This window comes from Macaca fascicularis, chromosome 1, assembly GCF_037993035.2.
Source record: "Macaca fascicularis isolate 582-1 chromosome 1, T2T-MFA8v1.1".
Lineage (NCBI taxonomy): Eukaryota > Metazoa > Chordata > Mammalia > Primates > Cercopithecidae > Macaca > Macaca fascicularis.
Window position 1 is genome coordinate 216004456 of NC_088375.1, and position 19394 is coordinate 216023849.

A 19394-nucleotide genomic window follows, 5' to 3' on the forward strand; every position below is an offset into this window, starting at 1 on the left:
GGTAACTAGGTGTCAGTATACTTCTGAAAAGCCAGACATTTGTAATTCTCAAGTCCCTTCATTGGAAAGGGAATTGGCTCTCTCACAGTTACTTTGGTCAGCCCGAGGCTGACCCAGAAGCTTCACAGAGAGGCCTTGCTTCTTGGCCACAGACTGCTTCCCAATTGACAGCTATCCAGTTGACATTGGTGGGCGCTTGGTCACAGCGGGGTGAGTGCGTTTGGTGGAATATATGTGTATGGAAGCAAATATGTCACAGCATGGCCACTGTAAGCCAGACCAGAGCCTGAGCAGGTCCTGCAGCAGCCACAAGCCTCGGATTCCTTACAGGGCTGGAAGATCAAGTTGAGTGTACGCATCCATGCCCATCTGCAGGCAGCAGAAGCAGGCAGGGTGTCCTTGCACCCTCTCCTCCTGCTTTCCCAGAGTCCAGCATCTGTGCCAGTGTCAGCTATAGACCTGGTAACTTGGGTTCTAGTGTTGTGTTTGTCCCCACTTCTCCCCACCAGTGCCCCATGGGGTTAGGATAGGGCATCAAGCATTCACGGCATGAGAGCACCATTCAGGTTCTAAGGAGAGAGTGTACCCAGAAGCATGTCATCAGGAAGGACTTAAGTCACCTCTCAGTGCTGACTCCGTCAAATGTCAAAGCTTCAGCATGGGGAAGGAGGCAGGGTTAAGATGGATAGGCTTCCTGGCTTGAGAGCCCAGTTCTTTCCACGATGTGAGACTTTGGCAGAATCCTTACCTCCTGCGTACTGCAGTTTTCTGTTTCTTTAAAATTGGGATAGTGGTGGCACCTGTCCCATAGCGTTCTTGTGAATACCCAGTGAAGTAATCCCTATAAAGCACTTAGAGCAGTGCCTGGCACTGAGTTTGCTGTGGTCATCATCATCATCATTGCAACTTAGGACACATGAGGACAAGAAGCCGCGCTCATCTGGGAGAGACTGTTCTCACGAAGGCGGGAGGACCTAGATCATAAGAAGACAAACCGGAAGAGGGAGCCTAGGAAAGGAACCACATGCAAATTTAGTGCAAACTATGTAAACATAACAAGACTATGTGGAGCAAGGGGGAGTCAGGCTGTGGACCCGCTAGGGAATCTTGATTCATGTTTTGACCCCATTACTCACTAGCTTGGTGACTGGGCAAGTCACTTCACTTTTCTGGGCCTCTGGAGTTACTAGCACAGTTCCATGTTGGCGGGATTGTGAATGTCCCTGATACATGGTGCTCAGAAGCCAGTAGTTGCTTGGAATTGTGTCAGAGCTGGGGTGGGAGCTAGAAGCGGGGGCCAGGGAAGAAGGGAAGATGCCACAAAGAAGGGCCTGGAAGGGGAAGAAGGGCATGGATCATGGATTGTCAGAGGGAGTGGGAGGAGTAGTCAAGGATGGGTGGGGGGTGTTCAGTCATCCAAGCGTTCAGCAAATGTCACAAGACAATGACAAATTGAGCAAATTCTTCCTGCTCTTGCTGCCGGGTCCTGCTTCCACCCTGCTCTTATTTTATCGTGCCTGTTTTCTTCTAGAACCCGAGCAACTTCCCGAGAAGAGAAGAACCTCCAAGGCTTTCTCGAACAGCCCAAGGAGAAGTGGGTGGAGAGTGCCTTTGAAGTGGACGGGCCCCACTATTTCACGGTCCTGGCCCTTCACATCCTGTCCCCTGAGCAGTGGAGAGCCACACGTGTGGAAATCTTGCGGAGGCTGCTGGTGACCTCACAGGCCCGGGCAGTGGCTCCAGGTGGAGCCACCAGGTCAGTACCTGCTTCGGGAAGCTGCTGCTCACTATTTCCCATAATCAGTTTTGAAAAGCTGCTTAGCGGTACGCATGTGCTAGGTGGAGGCATGCTTTGTGACTGCGGCAGTGGACACCAGCCCTTCTCCCTTCTCAGTCTGTCATGTCAAGAGTCTAAGCTGATAGCTGGAGGTTGCCTGATCATTTCCAGGTTTTATGTTCAGCTACTACAAAGGTAGAGGCAGGCTTACCTACTGTAGAAAATGTTGGAGAGGAAGGCAGCCAGGCACTGGGTGGTACAACCAATGAGACGATCGGAGCTGCCAGGGCTGAGAACAGTAATCAGGTTTTCCAAATCTTGCTGGCATTGGCATAAGCCAGGAAAGTTTCAGTGTGGCCACATGGGGTATTTTCTAATAATTAAAAACTCGTCTTCACTCTCCCTTCTTGGTTACATTCCTATCCCATGCGTCCCACAGTCCATGAACCTTTCTTCTTCTAGACCACTCTCCTGTACATGTGGACACCTCCCCAAGAAAGAGCGTGTCAGAAAGGAAGTGGTCTTTGATTTATGACCTTGGGCTGTGATTTGGGTCTGATGGTATCGAGAGAAACAGCTGTAAACAACCACCACAGCATCTCTTTGAGGACCCACATGGATTGCTGTGCGCAGGGGAGACTCCATGGGTACCACTCAGGCTGCCAGTGGCCCCACACAGTCTCTGCCTGTCGTGGGGAGCTACAGAGCAGGCTTTGGGTTTGGCAGTTTGCTTCTGTCCCTCGAGTGAAATGTGCCTCTGCTTCATTTCTAGAAGATCGGTTTTGTGATTTTTGTGATACTGCTTTAGCCCAGCATTTGTGGGATCATGTCCACATTTGTAGGCCAGCCAGGGAGCAGAGGGAAACTTTTAGGGCCATGATAAAGACAAGCCAAGTGGAAATAGCGTGTGCCCTCATTGGCACACCTGGTATCTTTATGTCCATTAGCCCTAATTGATCAAGCATTTCTGCTCTGTGGGCACTTCATGCCCCCAGAGAGACCAGGTTGGAGCTGTACTGTTGAATCTGGCCTGTACCAAATTGTCACTGGAGAGTGGGAGGGGCAAGTCTTGTTAGATTCCTAGGTAACCCCTGCCCCCATTCCTAACATACCACTTTCCAGTATTTCCCAAGAGCCTGAATTAATAGTTAACTAACTGCTGGAAATCAAAAGTTAGATCTTGAGAATACTAAGTTGAGAAGTCAAGCTTGGCCTGCATCCATTTGCTGCATCCATGCAAAAGAGCGGCCGTTTATTGGGCACAGTCTCTCCAAGGCGGGTGTGAAATCGGAACCCACAGGAGCTGTTTTGCTCTCAGTTAGGAGACTAGCATTCATTACTGTCCCAGGCAGTTAAGGAAAAGCTGATTTGGTCACAGCTTAATTAGGAAATCCAGTGTGAGCTACATTCATGAGTTGCTGTTTTCTCTGTAGCAGTTTAGTCACCTTTACTAATTGGCCTTAAATAATTAAGTTGGGCAGGGTCACTCAAGCTTTCTGCTTACCAAAGCAGAACAGCCACAGCAAAGGGCCAAACATGGCCATGGTCTGGGGCTGTGAACCCGGCACTCATCAAGGAGACTAGGAAAGGCACTGTGAGTTTGCCCGATACTGGGAGGAGACCCACTGGGAAGAGACCACGGCTGGAAGGGCGTTTAGAGGTATCATCCTGGCATTGGGGCAGCCTCACTGGCGGCAGTCTTTGTCCTAAGTCCTGTAAGTCATGGGGTAAGGAGTAGTAGCAGAGACACAGAAATGTAGCTCAGCAGAAGCTGGCCTCTTCTGCACATTTGACATTCAGAAAAAAAGTTCCTCTGCCAGGAACTTGCAACTACAGAAACCTGGGACGTTCTCAGGCATCTGTCGGAACTTGATCTGTTACCTTATCTGCCAGGGTAAAGAACTGCAGAGAAATGGATTCTTGTCCTAGTTCACGGGTCCACCTTCTAGGACTTTAGGCTGCAGCATCGTCACATGTATGCAGGAGAGAAAGTGGGGGCTCGGGAAGGTACTGGGGCAGAGGGAGGCCATAGGAAGCATATTTTAGTAGAGAGGGAATTGTCCCCATTATTATTATTAGTCTTTTGTGAGTTATTTATTGAATGCAGGTGTGGATGGCCTGTCTCATGCTAGGCAGCCCTTCACTTGAGGCCCATATAGTTTTAGCTTCTATAATAAATACCATCTATGTTGTCTTATTTTTATGATTCTTTTATATATCCATGCATTTTAATACTAAACATTTAATATATGTCCCTTTAGTCATGGGATGTGTTCCAGCCGAGGGGAGCCTGGTCTTTCTGTATTTCATACTGGCTCTACCTGCTGTAATCATCCCTCAAACCAAGAGTGCCTGCTGAGAATGCAGTGGACGTTGTTAGAGGCGTTCCCCACCCCCCCCACGACCCCACCACCACCCCCCATATTCCAAGGAACTGGCTGATCTCCAATCCTGAACTGAATCATTAGATTAAGTAGCAACGATACTGGTTAGAAACAACGGGGTGTGGTGAGCAACTTGGATTATCCCAGGATTTAGGTGATGTCAGGGTGGCTGCATGCTCCATCTTAGACATTACCATTGCTTAACACCAGCTTCCTAGCAGCTTGCTGCCGTTTAACACAGCACAAGTTTGACAAGTTACTGTGTTTGACTGGTTTGGGTCTGCTGGCTTTTAAGAAATTTCTCCTAATGGGAGCGTAAAGACTGAATTAGAACCTTGTTTCCTACCTCATTTATTAGGGTCCATCAAATTCCAAGAGTTTGTGGGGGCCCAAACACAAGGGATACATAGGAATCCTTTGCCTTTCTTTAAGTCAGTAGCCTTGTGTTTGCCACGTCTGCCCTGGTGATGTCTCCCCTGGTTCCATTTTACCCTGATCTGGAAGATGAGCACTGAGAGAATCAGATGAATTTCATGGAGCATTTTTTTTTTTTTTTTTTTTTTTTTTTTTTTGTTGAGACAGAGTCTCGCTTTGTCGCCCAGACTGGAGTGCAGTGGCCGGATCTCAGCTCACTGCAAGCTCCGCCTCCCGGGTTCACGCCATTCTCCTGCCTCAGCCTCCCGAGTAGCTGGGACTACAGACGCCCGCCACCTCGCCCGGCTAGGTTTTTGTATTTTTTAGTAGAGACGGGGTTTCACCGTGTTAGCCAGGATGGTCTCGATCTCCTGACCTTGTGATCCGCCTGTCTCGGCCTCCCAAAGTGCTGGGATTACAGGCTTGAGCCACTGCGCCCAGCTTCATGGAGCATTTTTATGAACAATAAACTTCTGGGTCCCAGGGCTCCAGAGGTTCTTGCCCACAGCTGCTTTTTTCCAAGCAGAAGGCAAGTCCCTGGAACTCCAAGATGCATAGACCACTGTGACTCTTCCTTGCTCCCAGAATGCCTTGCTCTGTCCTTGTGAGTGTCCTCCTAGGGACTTCATGTGATGGAATTGGATTTTCTTTTGCAGGCTGACAGATAAGGCAGTGAAGGACTATTCCGCTTACCGTTCTTCCCTTCTCTTTTGGGCCCTCGTCGATCTCATTTACAACATGTTTAAGGTAAGGAGGCTGTCAGAGGCCCAGTGGGTTTTGGCAAGAATGTAAAATGTGTGCACTTCTGTCCCTGACCCTGCCTCAGCACCCACATGGCTGCTCCTCCGCTGGCCTGGGGGTGCTTTGTTCCTAGAAACAAACAACCCCAGCTGTGGGAGGGATTGGCACTGGCAGCCTGGAGCCTTTGTCTGTGAGGTACATTTGTTTTGTTTTGTGAGACGGAGTTTTCTCTTGTTGCGCAGGCTGGAGTGCAGTGGTGTGATCTCAGCTCACTGCAACCTCCGCCTCCCAGGTTCAAGTGATTCTCCTGCCTCAGCCTCCCAAGTAACTGGGACTACAGGCGCCTCCCACCATGCCTGGCTAATTTTGTATTTTCAGTAGAGATGGGGTTTCTCCATGTTGGTCAGGCTGGTCTCAAACTCCTGACTTCAAGTGATCCACCTGCCTTGGCCTCCCAAAGTGTTGCTATTACAGGTGTGAGCCACTGCACCTGGCCCACATTTGTAGCTGAGATCACTCCCGTCACCTGCTCCTGAGCCTGCTCCAGGCTCGACTGTGCAGGAAGACCTTCCCTCCTGAGTCTGTCTTTGCTGCTCTTGCCGCGCTATTGGGATCAGCTCTGTTGCCCTGAGTGAGTCTGACCTACCACAGCCAGCTTATAACAGGACAGTCCTCTCCGGAGAGAATCTGAGTTTTTGAGTTGGTTCCTTTCGTCATTGGAATGAAACAGCTCATGGAAGCACGTCGACAAGTCCCTTTGCTCTGGGGAATGTGGATGGGAAGTGTATGGGGAAGGAATGCAGCCACTTGGAACCTGTAGGTTCAGTGCCTAATAAGGGGGCCCTAAGAGGAATGACGTAAAATTTTGTTGTTCCTGGAGACAAAACACGCGCTCTAGGGTGTGTGTTGGTATGCTTTGGTGTAGGTTGGGAGGGCCGTCCTTTGAGGGGTTGAAATGGCCTGACTGACTTGAGGTGGAAGATGAGGCAGCAGTCACCCACCTTTCTGTCTCCTGTTGATTCTCGTAGAAGGTGCCTACCAGTAACACAGAGGGAGGCTGGTCCTGCTCTCTCGCTGAGTACATCCGCCACAACGACATGCCCATCTACGAAGCTGCCGACAAAGCCCTGAAAACCTTCCAGGAGGAGTTCATGCCAGTGGAGACCTTCTCAGAGTTCCTCGATGTGGCCGGTTAGTGTCAGAGTTTTCTCTTTTAAAGATCCTCGGCAGCAAAGCCCCGCGTCTTCCTCAGTGGGGCCAGCCGTAGCTTTATTTTCACAACCAGAGGAAACGCAGTATGGGCCAGCCTGTCTGCTGCCACCAAAAGCCCTGGGAAAGATGCCTACATAGCAAGTCACCAATAATAAGAACAGCAGCTCTAACATGTACTGAGCACTCCCTCTTTCCCAGGCATGGTCTGTTCACTGTACATGATCTCAGCCCTCGCGGCAGCCCTATATGAAGCAGGAGCTTTGGTTATCCCCATTTTCTAGATGGGGTAAATGAGGCTCTGAAGATCAAATGAGTGGCCAGGGGAACATAGCTAGAAAGTGGTAGGGTCCCTGTTTGAGTCTGTTTTTTAACGGCAGTTCAGAGAATTCACACGCAAATTGCAATGCGCCGTCTTCCTCCCGCGTCTTAGGTCACAGTTGAGGGAGACATGGGCGAGCGAGCAGGGCCCCTCTGAACTGTGGGTGTGGGGGTTGTGGTCCGACAATTCCTTATCCCACTGCTAGTAAAATTGAAATTCTTTGTATAACAAATTTATCATTCTAATTGCGAACAAACACATTAGAATTGTTTTGGATTTCATAACCAAGCACCAAGGGACAGCAGAGGGAGGTGACTTGGCCCATGCCTGGGAAATCCACCTAGGGTTAAGAGACAGTGCCCTGTCAGGTTGTGGGCGCTGTGGCGTTACAGCCCCCATCAGAACACCCTCCCTACAAAGGTCAGCTCCCCAGAGCCAAAGCACAGGTCACCAAACCTGCCGACTCTTTTGTGAACTTGTTTCACTTTGTTCTGGTGTTCATCGTGGGAATTTTTTTTTTTTTTTTTTTTTTTTTTTTTTTGAGACGGAGTCTCGCTCTGTCGCCCAGGCTGGAATGCAGTGGCGCGATCTCGGCTCACTGCAAGCTCCGCCTCCCAGGTTCACGCCATTCTCCTGCCTCAGCCTCCGAGTAGCTGGGACTACAGGCGCCCGCCACCACGCCCGGCTAGTTTTTTGTATTTTTAGTAGAGACAGGGTTTCACCATGTTAGCCAGGATGGTCTTGATCTCCTGACCTCGTGATCCACCCGCCTCGGCCTCCCAAAGTGCTGGGATTACAGGCTTGAGCCACCGCGCCCGGCCCCATCGTGGGAATTTTGTGAAGTCTAAAGGAGAACAATCGCCCCCAGATCCCACTCTTAGGAGAACGCCTCTGCTAACATTTTCTCTATCTTGTCATCCTCTGGGAATGAGACCCACTACAGGGCCGGAGGGTTGCTCAGTGTGAATTCCTCTTTCTTCCCAGCTCAGAGCCAGCTGACAGATTTTTCCACAAAGCTCTGTGCCTCCACGTTGGCTACCCCTTGCAGTGGCCTCAGTGGAAGCTCTGTGCTGGGATGGCCTTCGTCGGCTTGGTGCCTGCCTCTGCGTCTGGGTGGGCCTGTGCTAGCACTGCTCACCTCCGTGTGTTTGTTAACTCCACCACCTCTTTACAGCTCCCACTGGCTCTGTTTCAGCCTAGACGTTTCACCAGCATCATACCTTAGCACATGCCTCATGTTCTTCCCAGAAAGTCAGCCCTGGGACCAGGTGGGCTGCTCAAGTCCTCAGTGCTGGGCCCTGTGCCTGTTGCATGAGCCTGTGTCACTGTGACTGTGGAAGTTGGAGCTAGTGAGAGGAGGAGGAGGTGGGCAGGGGAAGGAGGGTCCCCTGGGCTCGGGCTCCACACCAGCCCTGAGCTGCTGGCAGCACCCCTGGCCTGCAGCCGGGAAGAGCCAGAGCCCTTGCCGGGCAGCGAGCCTCCGTGCCTTCCACTCCTAGGTCACGTTTTGACAGCACCCCTTTATTACTTTGTTTAAGCTGTTAGAAAATTTCAGAACAACAGACACACCCTGTTCAAATGTGAGAACAAAAACACCTTCCAAAGCCAAACGGGGATAGTCTGAGCCGCTCTCTCTTCCATTAGCCCAGATGCTTGGGCGATGACTTCAGTTCGGATGCCGCCAGGCCTTTGGGGCTAGCAGCTCCACGGCTGTTTTACATGTGGCTCCGGCGTCTCCTGTCCCCTGCTCAGTGACAGAGGGGTGGGGCCACCAAGGCCTCTGTGCAGCATGAGCACCTTCTGTGAGTGAGGCACATGAAGGGCCTCATTGAGCCCCCACGGTGGGGCCGCAGGGCTTCTCCCTGTCTCCGTTTGATGGCTGAGGAAATGGAGCTCCTGAGCTTTGACAACCTGCTGAGGAGCCCAGGACCCATCATCAGATCAGAGCTCAGAAGAAGCTGGGGTCCTGCCACCCTGCGCTGCTCCTCCCAGCCCTCAGGGGCAGGGCTTTCTCTGGTCCCAGATCCCTTTGAGAAGATGGTAGACGGCAGGCCCTCTCCTTTCAGAACCCAGCTTCCATTTTGCACTGGGAGTCAGTGGATTTGCACATCCCTGGGTGTCCCTGAGCCAGGTGTGGCCTCTTCCACTTCACCCCCAGCAGCAGTGCCTGCTTCTGAAACAGGACTGCTGCTGCGGAACAGGGTTTTGCTCAATGACTGCCTCCCCGGTCATGCTGCTGTCCAGTGAGCAGCCAGGCCAGAGCTTCGGGCCGCAGTGTGTTCTCTGCTCGATGCGGCAGCCGTGACTCAGGGGGAATGGGGGCTGCACGTCTGCCCCTGACACACCTCTGCCCGCTGTGCTTTACAGGTCTTTTATCAGAAATCACCGATCCAGAGAGCTTCCTGAAGGACCTGTTGAACTCAGTCCCTTGACCACCACACAGCAGCTGCAGTGGCGAAGACGAAGCTGGCTTGCCTTCCACCCTCTGTTCTCCCTCCTTGTGCGTTGAGTTCCCTCCGCGGATGCTGCATTGTTACCCCGCCCTCCCCTCTCTCATTTTTCTTGGTGTGGCTTGGGGTTTTTAGGCTTCCTGTTTTATCTCGTGTGTGTGGTGCACTAGCTATGAAGTTGTCTGTAACCCAAGCCATCAAAGGGCCTGTACATACCTAGGAGCCATGAGTTGTCCCGGCCAACTTCATACTTGAGTTTGCACATCTTGAGAAATAAACAAATGACTTAATACACATTGAAAAAGAAGGTGTAGCCTGCTGCTGCAGCTCCTCCTCAGTGGTGCAGGCCAAATGGTTTCCCTTGAATGCACAGCCGTTTCCGGCGTCAGCCCGGGAAGACTCGTGTCAGAATCGCTGTCTCCAGGCCTGTTGTCAGTGCTAAGTGGAACCTGTCTATTCTTGGCCAGCAAGTTGGGACACCACATTTGATCGCTCTGATTTTTCCCAAAACAAAGCCCATGCCTTGCTCTTAATTTTTTGGCCTTAAGAGCTGGAACCCAAAGATACGTGGAACAGCTTTCCACGCCCTCGGCCGAAGGAAGGCTGGTGGAGTAGGGCACGGTCTTGTTGGACCACAGAGGCCTGGGGAGCATTTGACGTTCTCATGCTGCTGTGAATCGGGAATCCCTTGGTGACTTCTCTCCAGGGTTGTCATGTTAAGAGAGGGCCTGGGGCAGACTTAGGATCAGGATAAAGAGAGTGGCTGCTCTCGACATGCCAGGCACCCAGTGTATCTTATTTCTAATCTCTTCAAGAAAGGGCCCAGGAGCCAGAGCCACTCACCCAAGGGCTCCCAGCCAGGGGCTGTGGAGTTGTCAGGTTTGTGCCTCCGAAGCTATGTCCTGACCAGTGTGGCTGCCGCTCCTGGAGACCTCAGACCTGCTCCCCTACACACGTGGGCAGCAGGACTCCCGAGGGCCTCTCCCCAGACTTCGGGAAAAGGCTCCCCTCGTGGGAGGGAGGGCTCGCTCATGCCTGTCTCCTTTTTTCTTTGTGGGCCACTCAGCCAACTGACGTCGCCTCCTCTGTCTGGATGTCCAGTTTCTGTGGCTCACTCCTCAGGCCAGATTGTCTGGGACTGGGGGTGGCCTCTGGGCTCCTGTAGACTTCCACAGCCAGGATTTCACATCCCTCCCCAGAGCCTCTGACCGAACAGCCACAGGCGGGCATGAGTGTGATGCCTGGACTGAGCTGGAGAGACAAAGGCGTTTGTGGCAAGGGCCCAGCTGGAAGCCCTGGCAGACCAGAGCATGCATGTGCTGGCTTGCACGAGCACACTTTGGTGTTTGTGCTGGGGACACCGGGCTTCTGAGGGACTGGCATGGCTCCAGGGAGGGGAGCAGCCTGGTTGAAGCGCGGCCAGGCACTCACTCCTTTGTTCAGATCCCAGCTCCACTGCCTGCTGTGTCCACAGTCTCCTCACCTGTCAAATGGGAATGTCTCTGTGGCGGGAGGGTGCTGAGGTTTCCACGAGCTAATCTGCCTGCCATGTAGAAACTAGTAGCTTCTCTTACTGTTAGTGAATTTGTTTTAGTCTGAAGGAGGCACCCATGCCCCGGGTGAGGACGATGGAGACCCTGGTCTCGGCACACTTCTGCCTCACACTAGGAATGCCCCGGGCTTGCGCCCGCTGTGTGTCTGTGCTGGTCACTTTCTGTTGGTCTCGAGAGACCGATTCAGGTGTTCAGGAGTCTGTGTTCACTGTTACATCACCCCCTTGTGAGGAATAAAGTGGAGCAGCCTCATCCGGACAGCGAAGCAGGGAGGGAGCGTGGGGAGCAGCCAGGTGAGCTGGTGGCATGGGGTCCGCTGCGCGGAGACTGGCCTCGCTGCTTCGTGTGGCTCAGGGAGGCTCAGCACGTCCATCATCACACTTCAGGGCAGTGAGAGTGGACCTGGTGCCTTCAGAAGCTGTCCCGAGGCCTGCTGCTCTGGCCTGCAAAGGTGGAGTCACCAAAGCTCATTACAAGGTGTTTGCTTATTTTTGTCTGCCGTGCATTTTTTTATTTCTTGCAAAGGCCTCAGAGGATGTTGGCCCCAGCCCAAACATATCTTGTTTTCACTGGTAGAGCTTTTCCTGGTGTCTGCACAGGGATGCTTCTAGTGGCGCTGCCATAGCCCCAGACAGGCTGCTGACACGGCAACCATGAGGTCTGCAACAGGTTCCAGGGGGTGCTTTTGGCCTGCTCCAGCAGGAGTGGAGGCTGGTCTGGGCTCCGGCAGGAGTGGAGGCTGGTCTGGGCTCCGGCAGGAGTGGAGGCTGGTCTGGGCTCCGGCAGGAGTGGAGGCTGGTCTGGGGAGGGAGCCACACCTCTCCAGGCCCAGGTCTCACGAAAGGAGCATAGAAGGGCACCGAAGAAAAAGCCACTTAGCCCTCTCCTGTCCCACACCAGTATCTGGGCCCATTGTTTCTTGGGTCCCTGTCTTTCTCAATAGGCAGCCCCTGTTGGGGAATTAAGTTGATTCTGGACTGCCTACGCCTAATGATAGCTGCACTTTTAATCCTATAAAGTTCGAGTTCAGCTATAAAGTTGGGGAGGCAGTGTCAACACCTTCCTTGTAGAACGGCTGAAGCCTCTGGCATTCCTCAGTCAGCAGCCGCCCTGGCGCCCAGCTGTCCAAGTTTGTTGCTCTTAGAGGTGAAAAGGGAGGCCCCCTGCCTGCACCTCCCCTCCCCAGGGTTGTTTGTTGGGACACCAGGGGCTGTGCTCTGTTCTCTGCATTTCACTCCTGCATCAACCCTGTACATTAGGTGCTGGAATTTCCGCCTTGGCGATGGGGAGGCGGCCCCCAGAGGAGGTAACTGGCCTGCTAGGGAGTCAGGAGCTGAGCGGTCTGTGGGACTCCAAAGATTACTCTGGGTCATGCGACTTCATTTGTTCCTTCCAGGATGTAGCAAGTGTCTCCTCGGTGCCAGGGACTTAACAGAGGCGGAGGGCACAGCGTGCACCAAACAGGCTCTGTCCTCATGGAGAGGAGAGAGTCAGAACTGAGGGGTTCCAGGACAGGTGTGAGGTGGCAGTGTGGAGTGTAGACAGATCAGCATGGGGGACAGGCTGTGGCTGACATGCTCCTTAGGTGGGTGGCCGGGTTGGTCCACCCCCAGCTCCAACCTGCCCATGGCCAGATTCTCGTGTCTGGTTGCTATGGCCATCCTCTTTGGTCACTTAGCAAACCTCAGCTGGGCACCTAGTCTGTGCTTGGCTGTCAGCATGGGGTCCCTTTAGGGGACTGGGAGGAGCCAGAAGAGACTCACTCTGCTCTCTAGGCTGCAGAATGTAGCCCAGAGCTGGCCACTTCCCACCACCTTTGCACCCAGACCCAGCTCCTGCATCTCCCACTTCCTCCCGCTCTGTAGTCCGTTCTCCAAGCACCCGGAACAGTCACTTAAAAACGCTGCAGGCGGTTGCCTCTGAAACTCTTTTCACTTTCACATTTTGAAGGCCAGCTAAACTACCTCCCAGGCTCCCAGACCCTCTCCAGCCTCCCTCCTCCCTATTCCCTCTCATCCCCCGCTCCACACACTTGCTCCCTGCTGTCCCCTCGCACAGGGCACACATCCACTGCCCAGGCTTTCTTTGTCCCGTTAGCCCAGATGTTTGCATGGCTCCTCTCCTCCCTCCACTCAGGTCTCAGAGATGCCCCTGAGCCCCAGTGTGGGAGAGCAGTGCGCTCCGGGGCCCTCTCTGCCCCTGCCTGCCCTGTTTCAGTGCTTTCCGCCGGCCTCATGCAGCTGTGGTCAGCTCGCCTGTTCATCTCCCTCAGCTGCGTCCTGCTAGTAGCTTTCCTTTATTTCCTGCTGCATCTGCAGTGCCTAGAACAGTGCTCGGTGCATAGAGGACACTCGGGGAGTATTTGTTGGCTGAATGATGGGTCTATGTCAGGATCTCCCAAGAAACAGTCAGCTATCTCCACAACGCTATGCCTAACTCTGGGATGATGGGCAGTAAATCCAAACCTGATTCCAGTAACAGGCTGGAGCAGGTGGGCCCATGAGGGCCCTTCCCCACCATCTCCTGCCCTTCGCTGTTCCTGCAGCAAGGCTGGGCTGAGGCCCTGGAACATGCTGGAGGCAGAGCTGGCTCAGACCCAGGCTGGAGTGCCCAAGTCAGGGCTCCAGCCGGGCTCCTGCTCCGGGTCATACCCCTTCCTCCTCCTGTCATAGGTCACGTCAGGGCAGGGCCATTCCTTTGCCTGGAGCTAGCTTTGGTCTCCCAGACCACAAGTGCTTTTCAAGCTTGAGTGGTTCCCAGCAGCACCAAGAGAATGGCAGAGAGGGACAAGGTAAATCCCCAGGCTGAGCTTCCTGGAGCTGGCTGCTGATGCTTACCTGGGGCGAGGCCTGGACGAATCCCCCACCTTCTCTTGGTGCCCTTGGCCCTCTTTCTGATCCCAGCCTGGCTGGTGGCTCAGATGCAACAGGGGGAACAGAGTAGCCTCTGAACAGGAAGGGAGCTGAGGGCCGGCCTTTACTCAGGGCCTGCAGGAAGCTCGTGTTTCACCTGCAGCACGTCCTTCCATCCTTGCGGCCATCCCAAGCGGCAGGTGGCATTCCCTTCACACAGGTAAACACAGGTAAACAGAGAGGCTGATGACCTACCCAGGCTCACACAGCAAAGGGTAGAGCCACGATGAGAACCCAGATGTGTTTGGCTCTGAAATCCCCTTTTTACAGAGACCGTTGCTGGCCTGGGGAGACTGGCTGCTTTTCATGCTGGGGCGCGGGGACCAGAAGGAGGAAGAGGGTGAAGGCTGACTTAGAGAGTGTGACCCAGTTTGCTCCCTCCTGTCCCTGTTGCCAGCAGAGGCAGCCTCAGGGCCCCGTACCTGAGGATGCGGCCGAGAGGTACATGTCCTGGGACTAAACAGTTGCATTGTATGGGCTCTGAATTTGGGGTGCCGCTCCCCGTCAGAGGGCAAGGGCCACATGGTGTAGAGGCAAGACCAAGGGCTCCAGAGGGGGCCCAGCCCTGCTATGGGACTTGAGCAAATTTCCTAACCTGTCTATGTGGGTGAGGATTCAAGGAACAAATACAGGAGAAAGTTGTAGAACCTGGCACAGCCCAGGCACGGCTGGCCTTAGCTGTGACCGTCAGTGTTACTGTATCAGTGTGTCAAGGAATTGCAGATGGCCGGGCATGGTGGCTCACGCTTGTAATCCCAGCACTTTGGGAGGCCGAGGCGGGCGGATCACTTGAGGCCAGGAATTTGAGACCAGCCTGGCCAATGTGACAGAACCCCATCTTTACTAAAAATACAAAAATTAGCCGGGCATGGTGGTGGGTGCCTGTAATCCCAGCTACTTGGGAGGCTGAGACAGGAAAATGGCTTGAACCCCGGGAGGCAGAGGTTGCAGTGAGCCGTGATTGTGCTACTGCACTCCAGCCTGGGTGACAGAGCAAGATTCCATCTCAAAACAACAGCAGCACCAACAACAAAAACTGGGAATCACAGAATGTCTGGGGGAGGATCTCTTAGGCTCCACAGCACCCCTCTCCTTGTCTTATGGGTGTCGGGACAGATGCCCAACCTGACACGCACACACAGGTGTACACGCCTTCCAGGCACTCACAAGTTCAGTTGCTTTGGTGACATCTGTTTGCTTTCCGTGGTTTGTTTCTGTCTCTGCTCCGTGTTTCCTGCCCTGGGGGGGCTACTCCCTTCCTCCCCTTCCTTATCTGTTGCTCAGTCTTGGAGCTTGGCCTGGTCCCCGTGAGTTGCCAACTTGCCCCCTTTGGCCTCCTTAACAGGCCTGGAGAAGCTGAGCAAGGCATGTGCAGAGGCAAAGCCGTTTCCGCTGCCGCCTGGCCGTGTCAGAGGGACCCCGCCCTCCAGAGCATCAGGGCCCCAGCCTGGGATGGGAGGGCTACTGGCTGCCATCTGCCTTGGGAGCTGCCCCTGGCCAAGGCGGCCGGGGTCGGCATCCACTGCGTTTCACTCTGCCCCTTTGCCCTGACTTCAGAGCTTAAAGATGAACTCTGACCCCTTCACTCTAGGGTTAGGGACAGTGGGCACAGAGAGCAGGAGCAGACTTGCATGAGGCCCCTGTCACTTTCCCACATTGCACGCAGGCCAACCGGGTCCTGGGCATGTGGGGCCTGGCCGCACTGCAGGTGGGCGCCCAGCAGTGTGATGACTTCCTGGAGGAAAGCGTGGGGCGGGAGGTGCCTGGCTTGAAGTGCGGGGGGAGCTGGTGCTCTGTTTTAAGGGTCAAAGTGACAGGTGGATTATGAAGACCAGAATCCCGCCCCCTCACCTCCTCTGGCTACTCTGGGCTCTGAGTCGGTGCTGATCTCCGGCCACTGCCACAAGCCCCAATGACCTCCAGCATCTGCAGCAGGCTGCGGGCTTCCTCCTGAGGGGCATGGGGTGCCGCCCTCTGGCAGCCCCCTGGGACATTGCCAGAGGTTGTCCAGGCCTCTCAGGAAAAGGGAGATGAGCTTCAGAGGCACTGGGTTGAGGAAGCCGTGGTGGGAGGTATCTAAGGTCACCACCTCTGACGGTGGTGGGACCCACAGCGGGTATGGGGCAGCGGGATCTGTGCTTTGCTGGCTTTCTGAGTCCAGGGGGCTGGGACAGGACCAGAATTAGCCCCGGGTGCCAAGTTTACAGGGGGAAGTCATCCAGAGCCCCGAACTCGCCCGCAGGATGGGAGGTGGGGGTGTTCTGGGCATGGGGGCACAGGGTCTCAGGCTCATTGTTCCTTGGACTCTGTTCCTTAGGTCCCTCTGTCGCCTTTGGCCAATGCCACCCCATCCACCCCTTCTGTCCACAAGCCAGCTTGGTCCCGACAAGGGGTCCTGGCTGGGCCCCCTGTTAGGCTGTTCCTGGCTTCAGAGATCTGGGAACTGCACCGTAGCCGTATTTACTGAGCACCCACTCCAGTGGGATCTCCATGCCTCACGTGATCTCCAATTCTTGTTACTGTTCTTCCTGTTTTACAGATGAGGAACCTTAGGCTCAGAGAGGCAAACTTACCTATCCAAGGCTGCACAGCCCGCAAGTGAGATGCAGCCTCCCTGTCCAGCCAGCCTGAGCCCTGCTTCTTCACCTGACCCTGCTCCCCATCTGGTCTGAGCACGGATTGGGTTGGATCATCCCAGCTCCCAGCAGGAGGGCACAGCTCTGGGAGCCAGGGTTTGGCCAGGTGCCCAGCAGGCAGGCAGGGCAGCCACAGCCAAGGGTTAACTGGCTGTAGGCTGGGAGCCGTACTCGGGGCTGGGCAGACAAGGTGCAAGGCCCTGGGAACCAGCTCCAGGCCGGGCTGACAGGGAGCTCCGCAGGCACCCCTGTCAGCCCTCGTGCCAGGACAAACAGGGCAATTAGGAGGTGGCTTTTGTTTGGTGGGGCCTGAATGCTGGGCATGGAGCTGTGGGCGCTTCAGCCCCCACCCCCTCATGTGGCGGGAATCTGCTCATTCAAGGGGACAGGGTCACATGCGGAGTGTGACAGCAGACAACAGGACAATGCCACTCTGTTTCCTCGCCCAGCTTCAGAAGCGATGGCTGGAGGGCTGCTGCTTTTCACGGCACAGTGTGACTGGGGCCACCAGTCCCTCCCTCTCCTCCTGTCCAGGCAGTCAAAAGGGCTCCAGCCACCTCAAGAGCGATCACAGGGGTGGCCCAGGCCATGGGGCGCGGGCCCACCACCTTTGCGTTTCCCTCGCTCTGGGTTCTGTCTCGGGGGCCCCACTTGGGACCCACTGTGCAGGGCTGGATTCCGTACCCGACGGTCTTGTCCCATGTCACCTCTCTCTGAGGCAGGTGCTATTCATCCCATTCCAATGAGGGAGTCGGGGCTCAAGGGTGAGGTTGCTTCACCCAGAGGAGGGGCTTGGGTTAGGGCTGCTGGGTGAAATTCAAGGTACCAAGTTAAATCTGAATTTCACATAAACAACAAATACATGTAAACCTCTGACGCTGGCGGGGCCTACAGCGGGTATCGGGCAGCGGGATCTGTGCTTTGCTGGGTTCCTGAGTCCAGTGGGCTGGGACAGGACCAGAATTAGGCCCAGGTGCCAAGTTTGCAGGGGGCTCAGCCAGAGCCCCGAACTACTACAGTCTTTAGTACAGACTATCCTAAAAAAAAAAAAAAAAAAAAAAAAAAAAGACTCACCATTTCTCTGAAATACAAGCTTCCCCAGGCAGCCTGTATTTTTATTGGTTAAATCTGGCAGTCCTGGCACAGGTGCTCATGGGACGCACTGAGTTAAGCCAGCTCAGGCCCTGACCTCAGGGAGCCACCTCTGCTTCAGTGGGAGAGACAAGTCCCAGACACAGGTTCCCACGTGGAGGCCAACGGAGCAGCAGGGGCCCTCGCCTGGAAGCCAGGACGGGTCTGGAGTGTCAGGAACAGGGACGTCGAGGGGCTGGTGAAGGGGTCAATCCGAGCGCCATGAGGACCCTGAAGTGCTGTGAGCAGGGAAGGCAGGTTCTAGAAGCCTCAGCCCCACGCCTTTCTGCAGGGTTTCCTCTCCACAGGACTGTGCTGAGTCCCAGGGGAGCTGCTCCAGGCGGCTCCCCAGCCCCTCCCTGCCTCCTGTCTCTGACGCCGCTCCCTGCTCTGCCCCACCACATCTGCCAGCTCTGCATGGGGACCCGAAGCCAGGGCTGGCATGAAAGTGGTTGAGGTTGGAGTCTGGGGCCAGACTGGGTTCCGGGCTGGCTGTGCGACAGCCTTTCACCTGGCCAGGCCTTTGGTTTCATGTGTGAAGCAAACACACCTCACTGGGTTCACCAAGAGCCTGGCACAGAGGCGGCGCTGGAAATGCATCATCGGGGTTATGGAGGACCTACTCCCGGGAAGGGTCTTCACAGAAGCGGCTTCGGTTCCGTCGAAGGAAAACACAGCTGACAGCAGGACTCCCACAGTGACAAGAGCTGCTTGGAGGTAGTGAGTCTCCTGTCACTGGAGGTATCCAAGCAGAGGCCGGTCTACTGGCCATGCCTCAGATGTGTCACTTGGGAGGTGACGATGTCAACGGTCATTTCCAACTCTATGGGCTGGGTGGCAGGTGGAAAGTTCAAGGGCTTTGGTGTCAGACAGTCCTGGGGTCTAATTCTCGCTGTGCGACCTTGGGCAAGCTGCTTCCCCAGCAACCTCAGTTCTGCCCCTTATAAAAGGCAGTCAGCAGCCTTGCCTCACAGGATAGATGTGACCGTGTTTGCAAAGTGCCCAGCTCTGAGCAGATGCCAAGGAGTTGTGAGTTCTAAGACGCATCTCCCTGATGTGGGAACAGAGGCTTCTGAGAAGCCTTCCAGGGCCCGGCCGGGAGCCACCCTGCCCCGCTCCCAGTTACCCTGGCTGGCGCCCCAGCCGCAGGGCTGGACTGTGGTAAGAACGGCAGACAGGTTTCTCAGAATCCAAAGGGAACCTGGGGACAGCGGCGGCTCAGAGGGGAGAGTCCTCTGCCTCCCTGGGGCCTGGCGTTCCAGGGTTGGGATGGTGGGGCTCGGAGCCTGGGCTGTGCTTGTCTCCCTGCCAGGGAAGGCAAGGCAGCCTTGAACCAGACGGGTGGGCAGGGATGCGCCCAGGCTGGACTTCCTTCACTGCCATGTCGTGCTGCTCTGAGCACCACACAGGGTGGCGTCCAGCCTGGGAGAGCTGTCAGCACAAAACAGCTGGCATGCCCATGGCTGTTTTCGTTCCATTAACTCCTGAAGGGTGGCGGGCCCTCAGGGTGACCTGTCCAACCAACCTCAGACAGGGAAACTGAGGCCCAGGAGGGGCAGGGCCTTGCACAAGCTCATGGTATCAGGCACAACCAGGCCCACAGCCTTGTCAAGAAGCGGGCGTAGGTGCTGTTCAGACCAGGGCTGGGCCGCCAGGTGCTTCCCACACCGCAATTACCTGCCAAGGTGTGCCTCGCTCCGTGGGAAGTGCTTACAGGGAGTTTCATCCTATAAACCACCACATGAGGCCGACACTATTATTCGCATCTTCCAGACGAGGAAACTGAGGCCACCCCGTCCGAAGTGACAAACAGGGATTTAAGTCCAAATCCAAGACCATCCCCTTTGCCACCTCACCTTGGTCCT

General features: G+C 54.9%; 1 protein-coding gene across 24 annotated transcripts in view; it reads left to right on the forward strand.

The window, feature by feature from the left end:
* UBR4 (ubiquitin protein ligase E3 component n-recognin 4) overlaps positions 1-9601 on the forward strand; it is a 139632-nt gene extending 130031 nt beyond the window's left edge. For all 24 annotated transcript variants that reach the window (XR_012425209.1, XM_015441762.4, XM_015441781.4 and 21 more), the window contains 4 exons: positions 1532-1756; positions 5232-5322; positions 6345-6507; positions 9215-9601. Coding sequence is in view for 23 of the 24 variants with exons in the window: in XM_015441762.4 (XP_015297248.2) it covers positions 1532-1756; positions 5232-5322; positions 6345-6507; positions 9215-9279 (544 nt within the window). In the remaining variant the exon portion in view is untranslated. The remainder of the gene's footprint in view (positions 1-1531; positions 1757-5231; positions 5323-6344; positions 6508-9214) is intronic.
* Positions 9602-19394: the final 9793 nt, after the last annotated feature.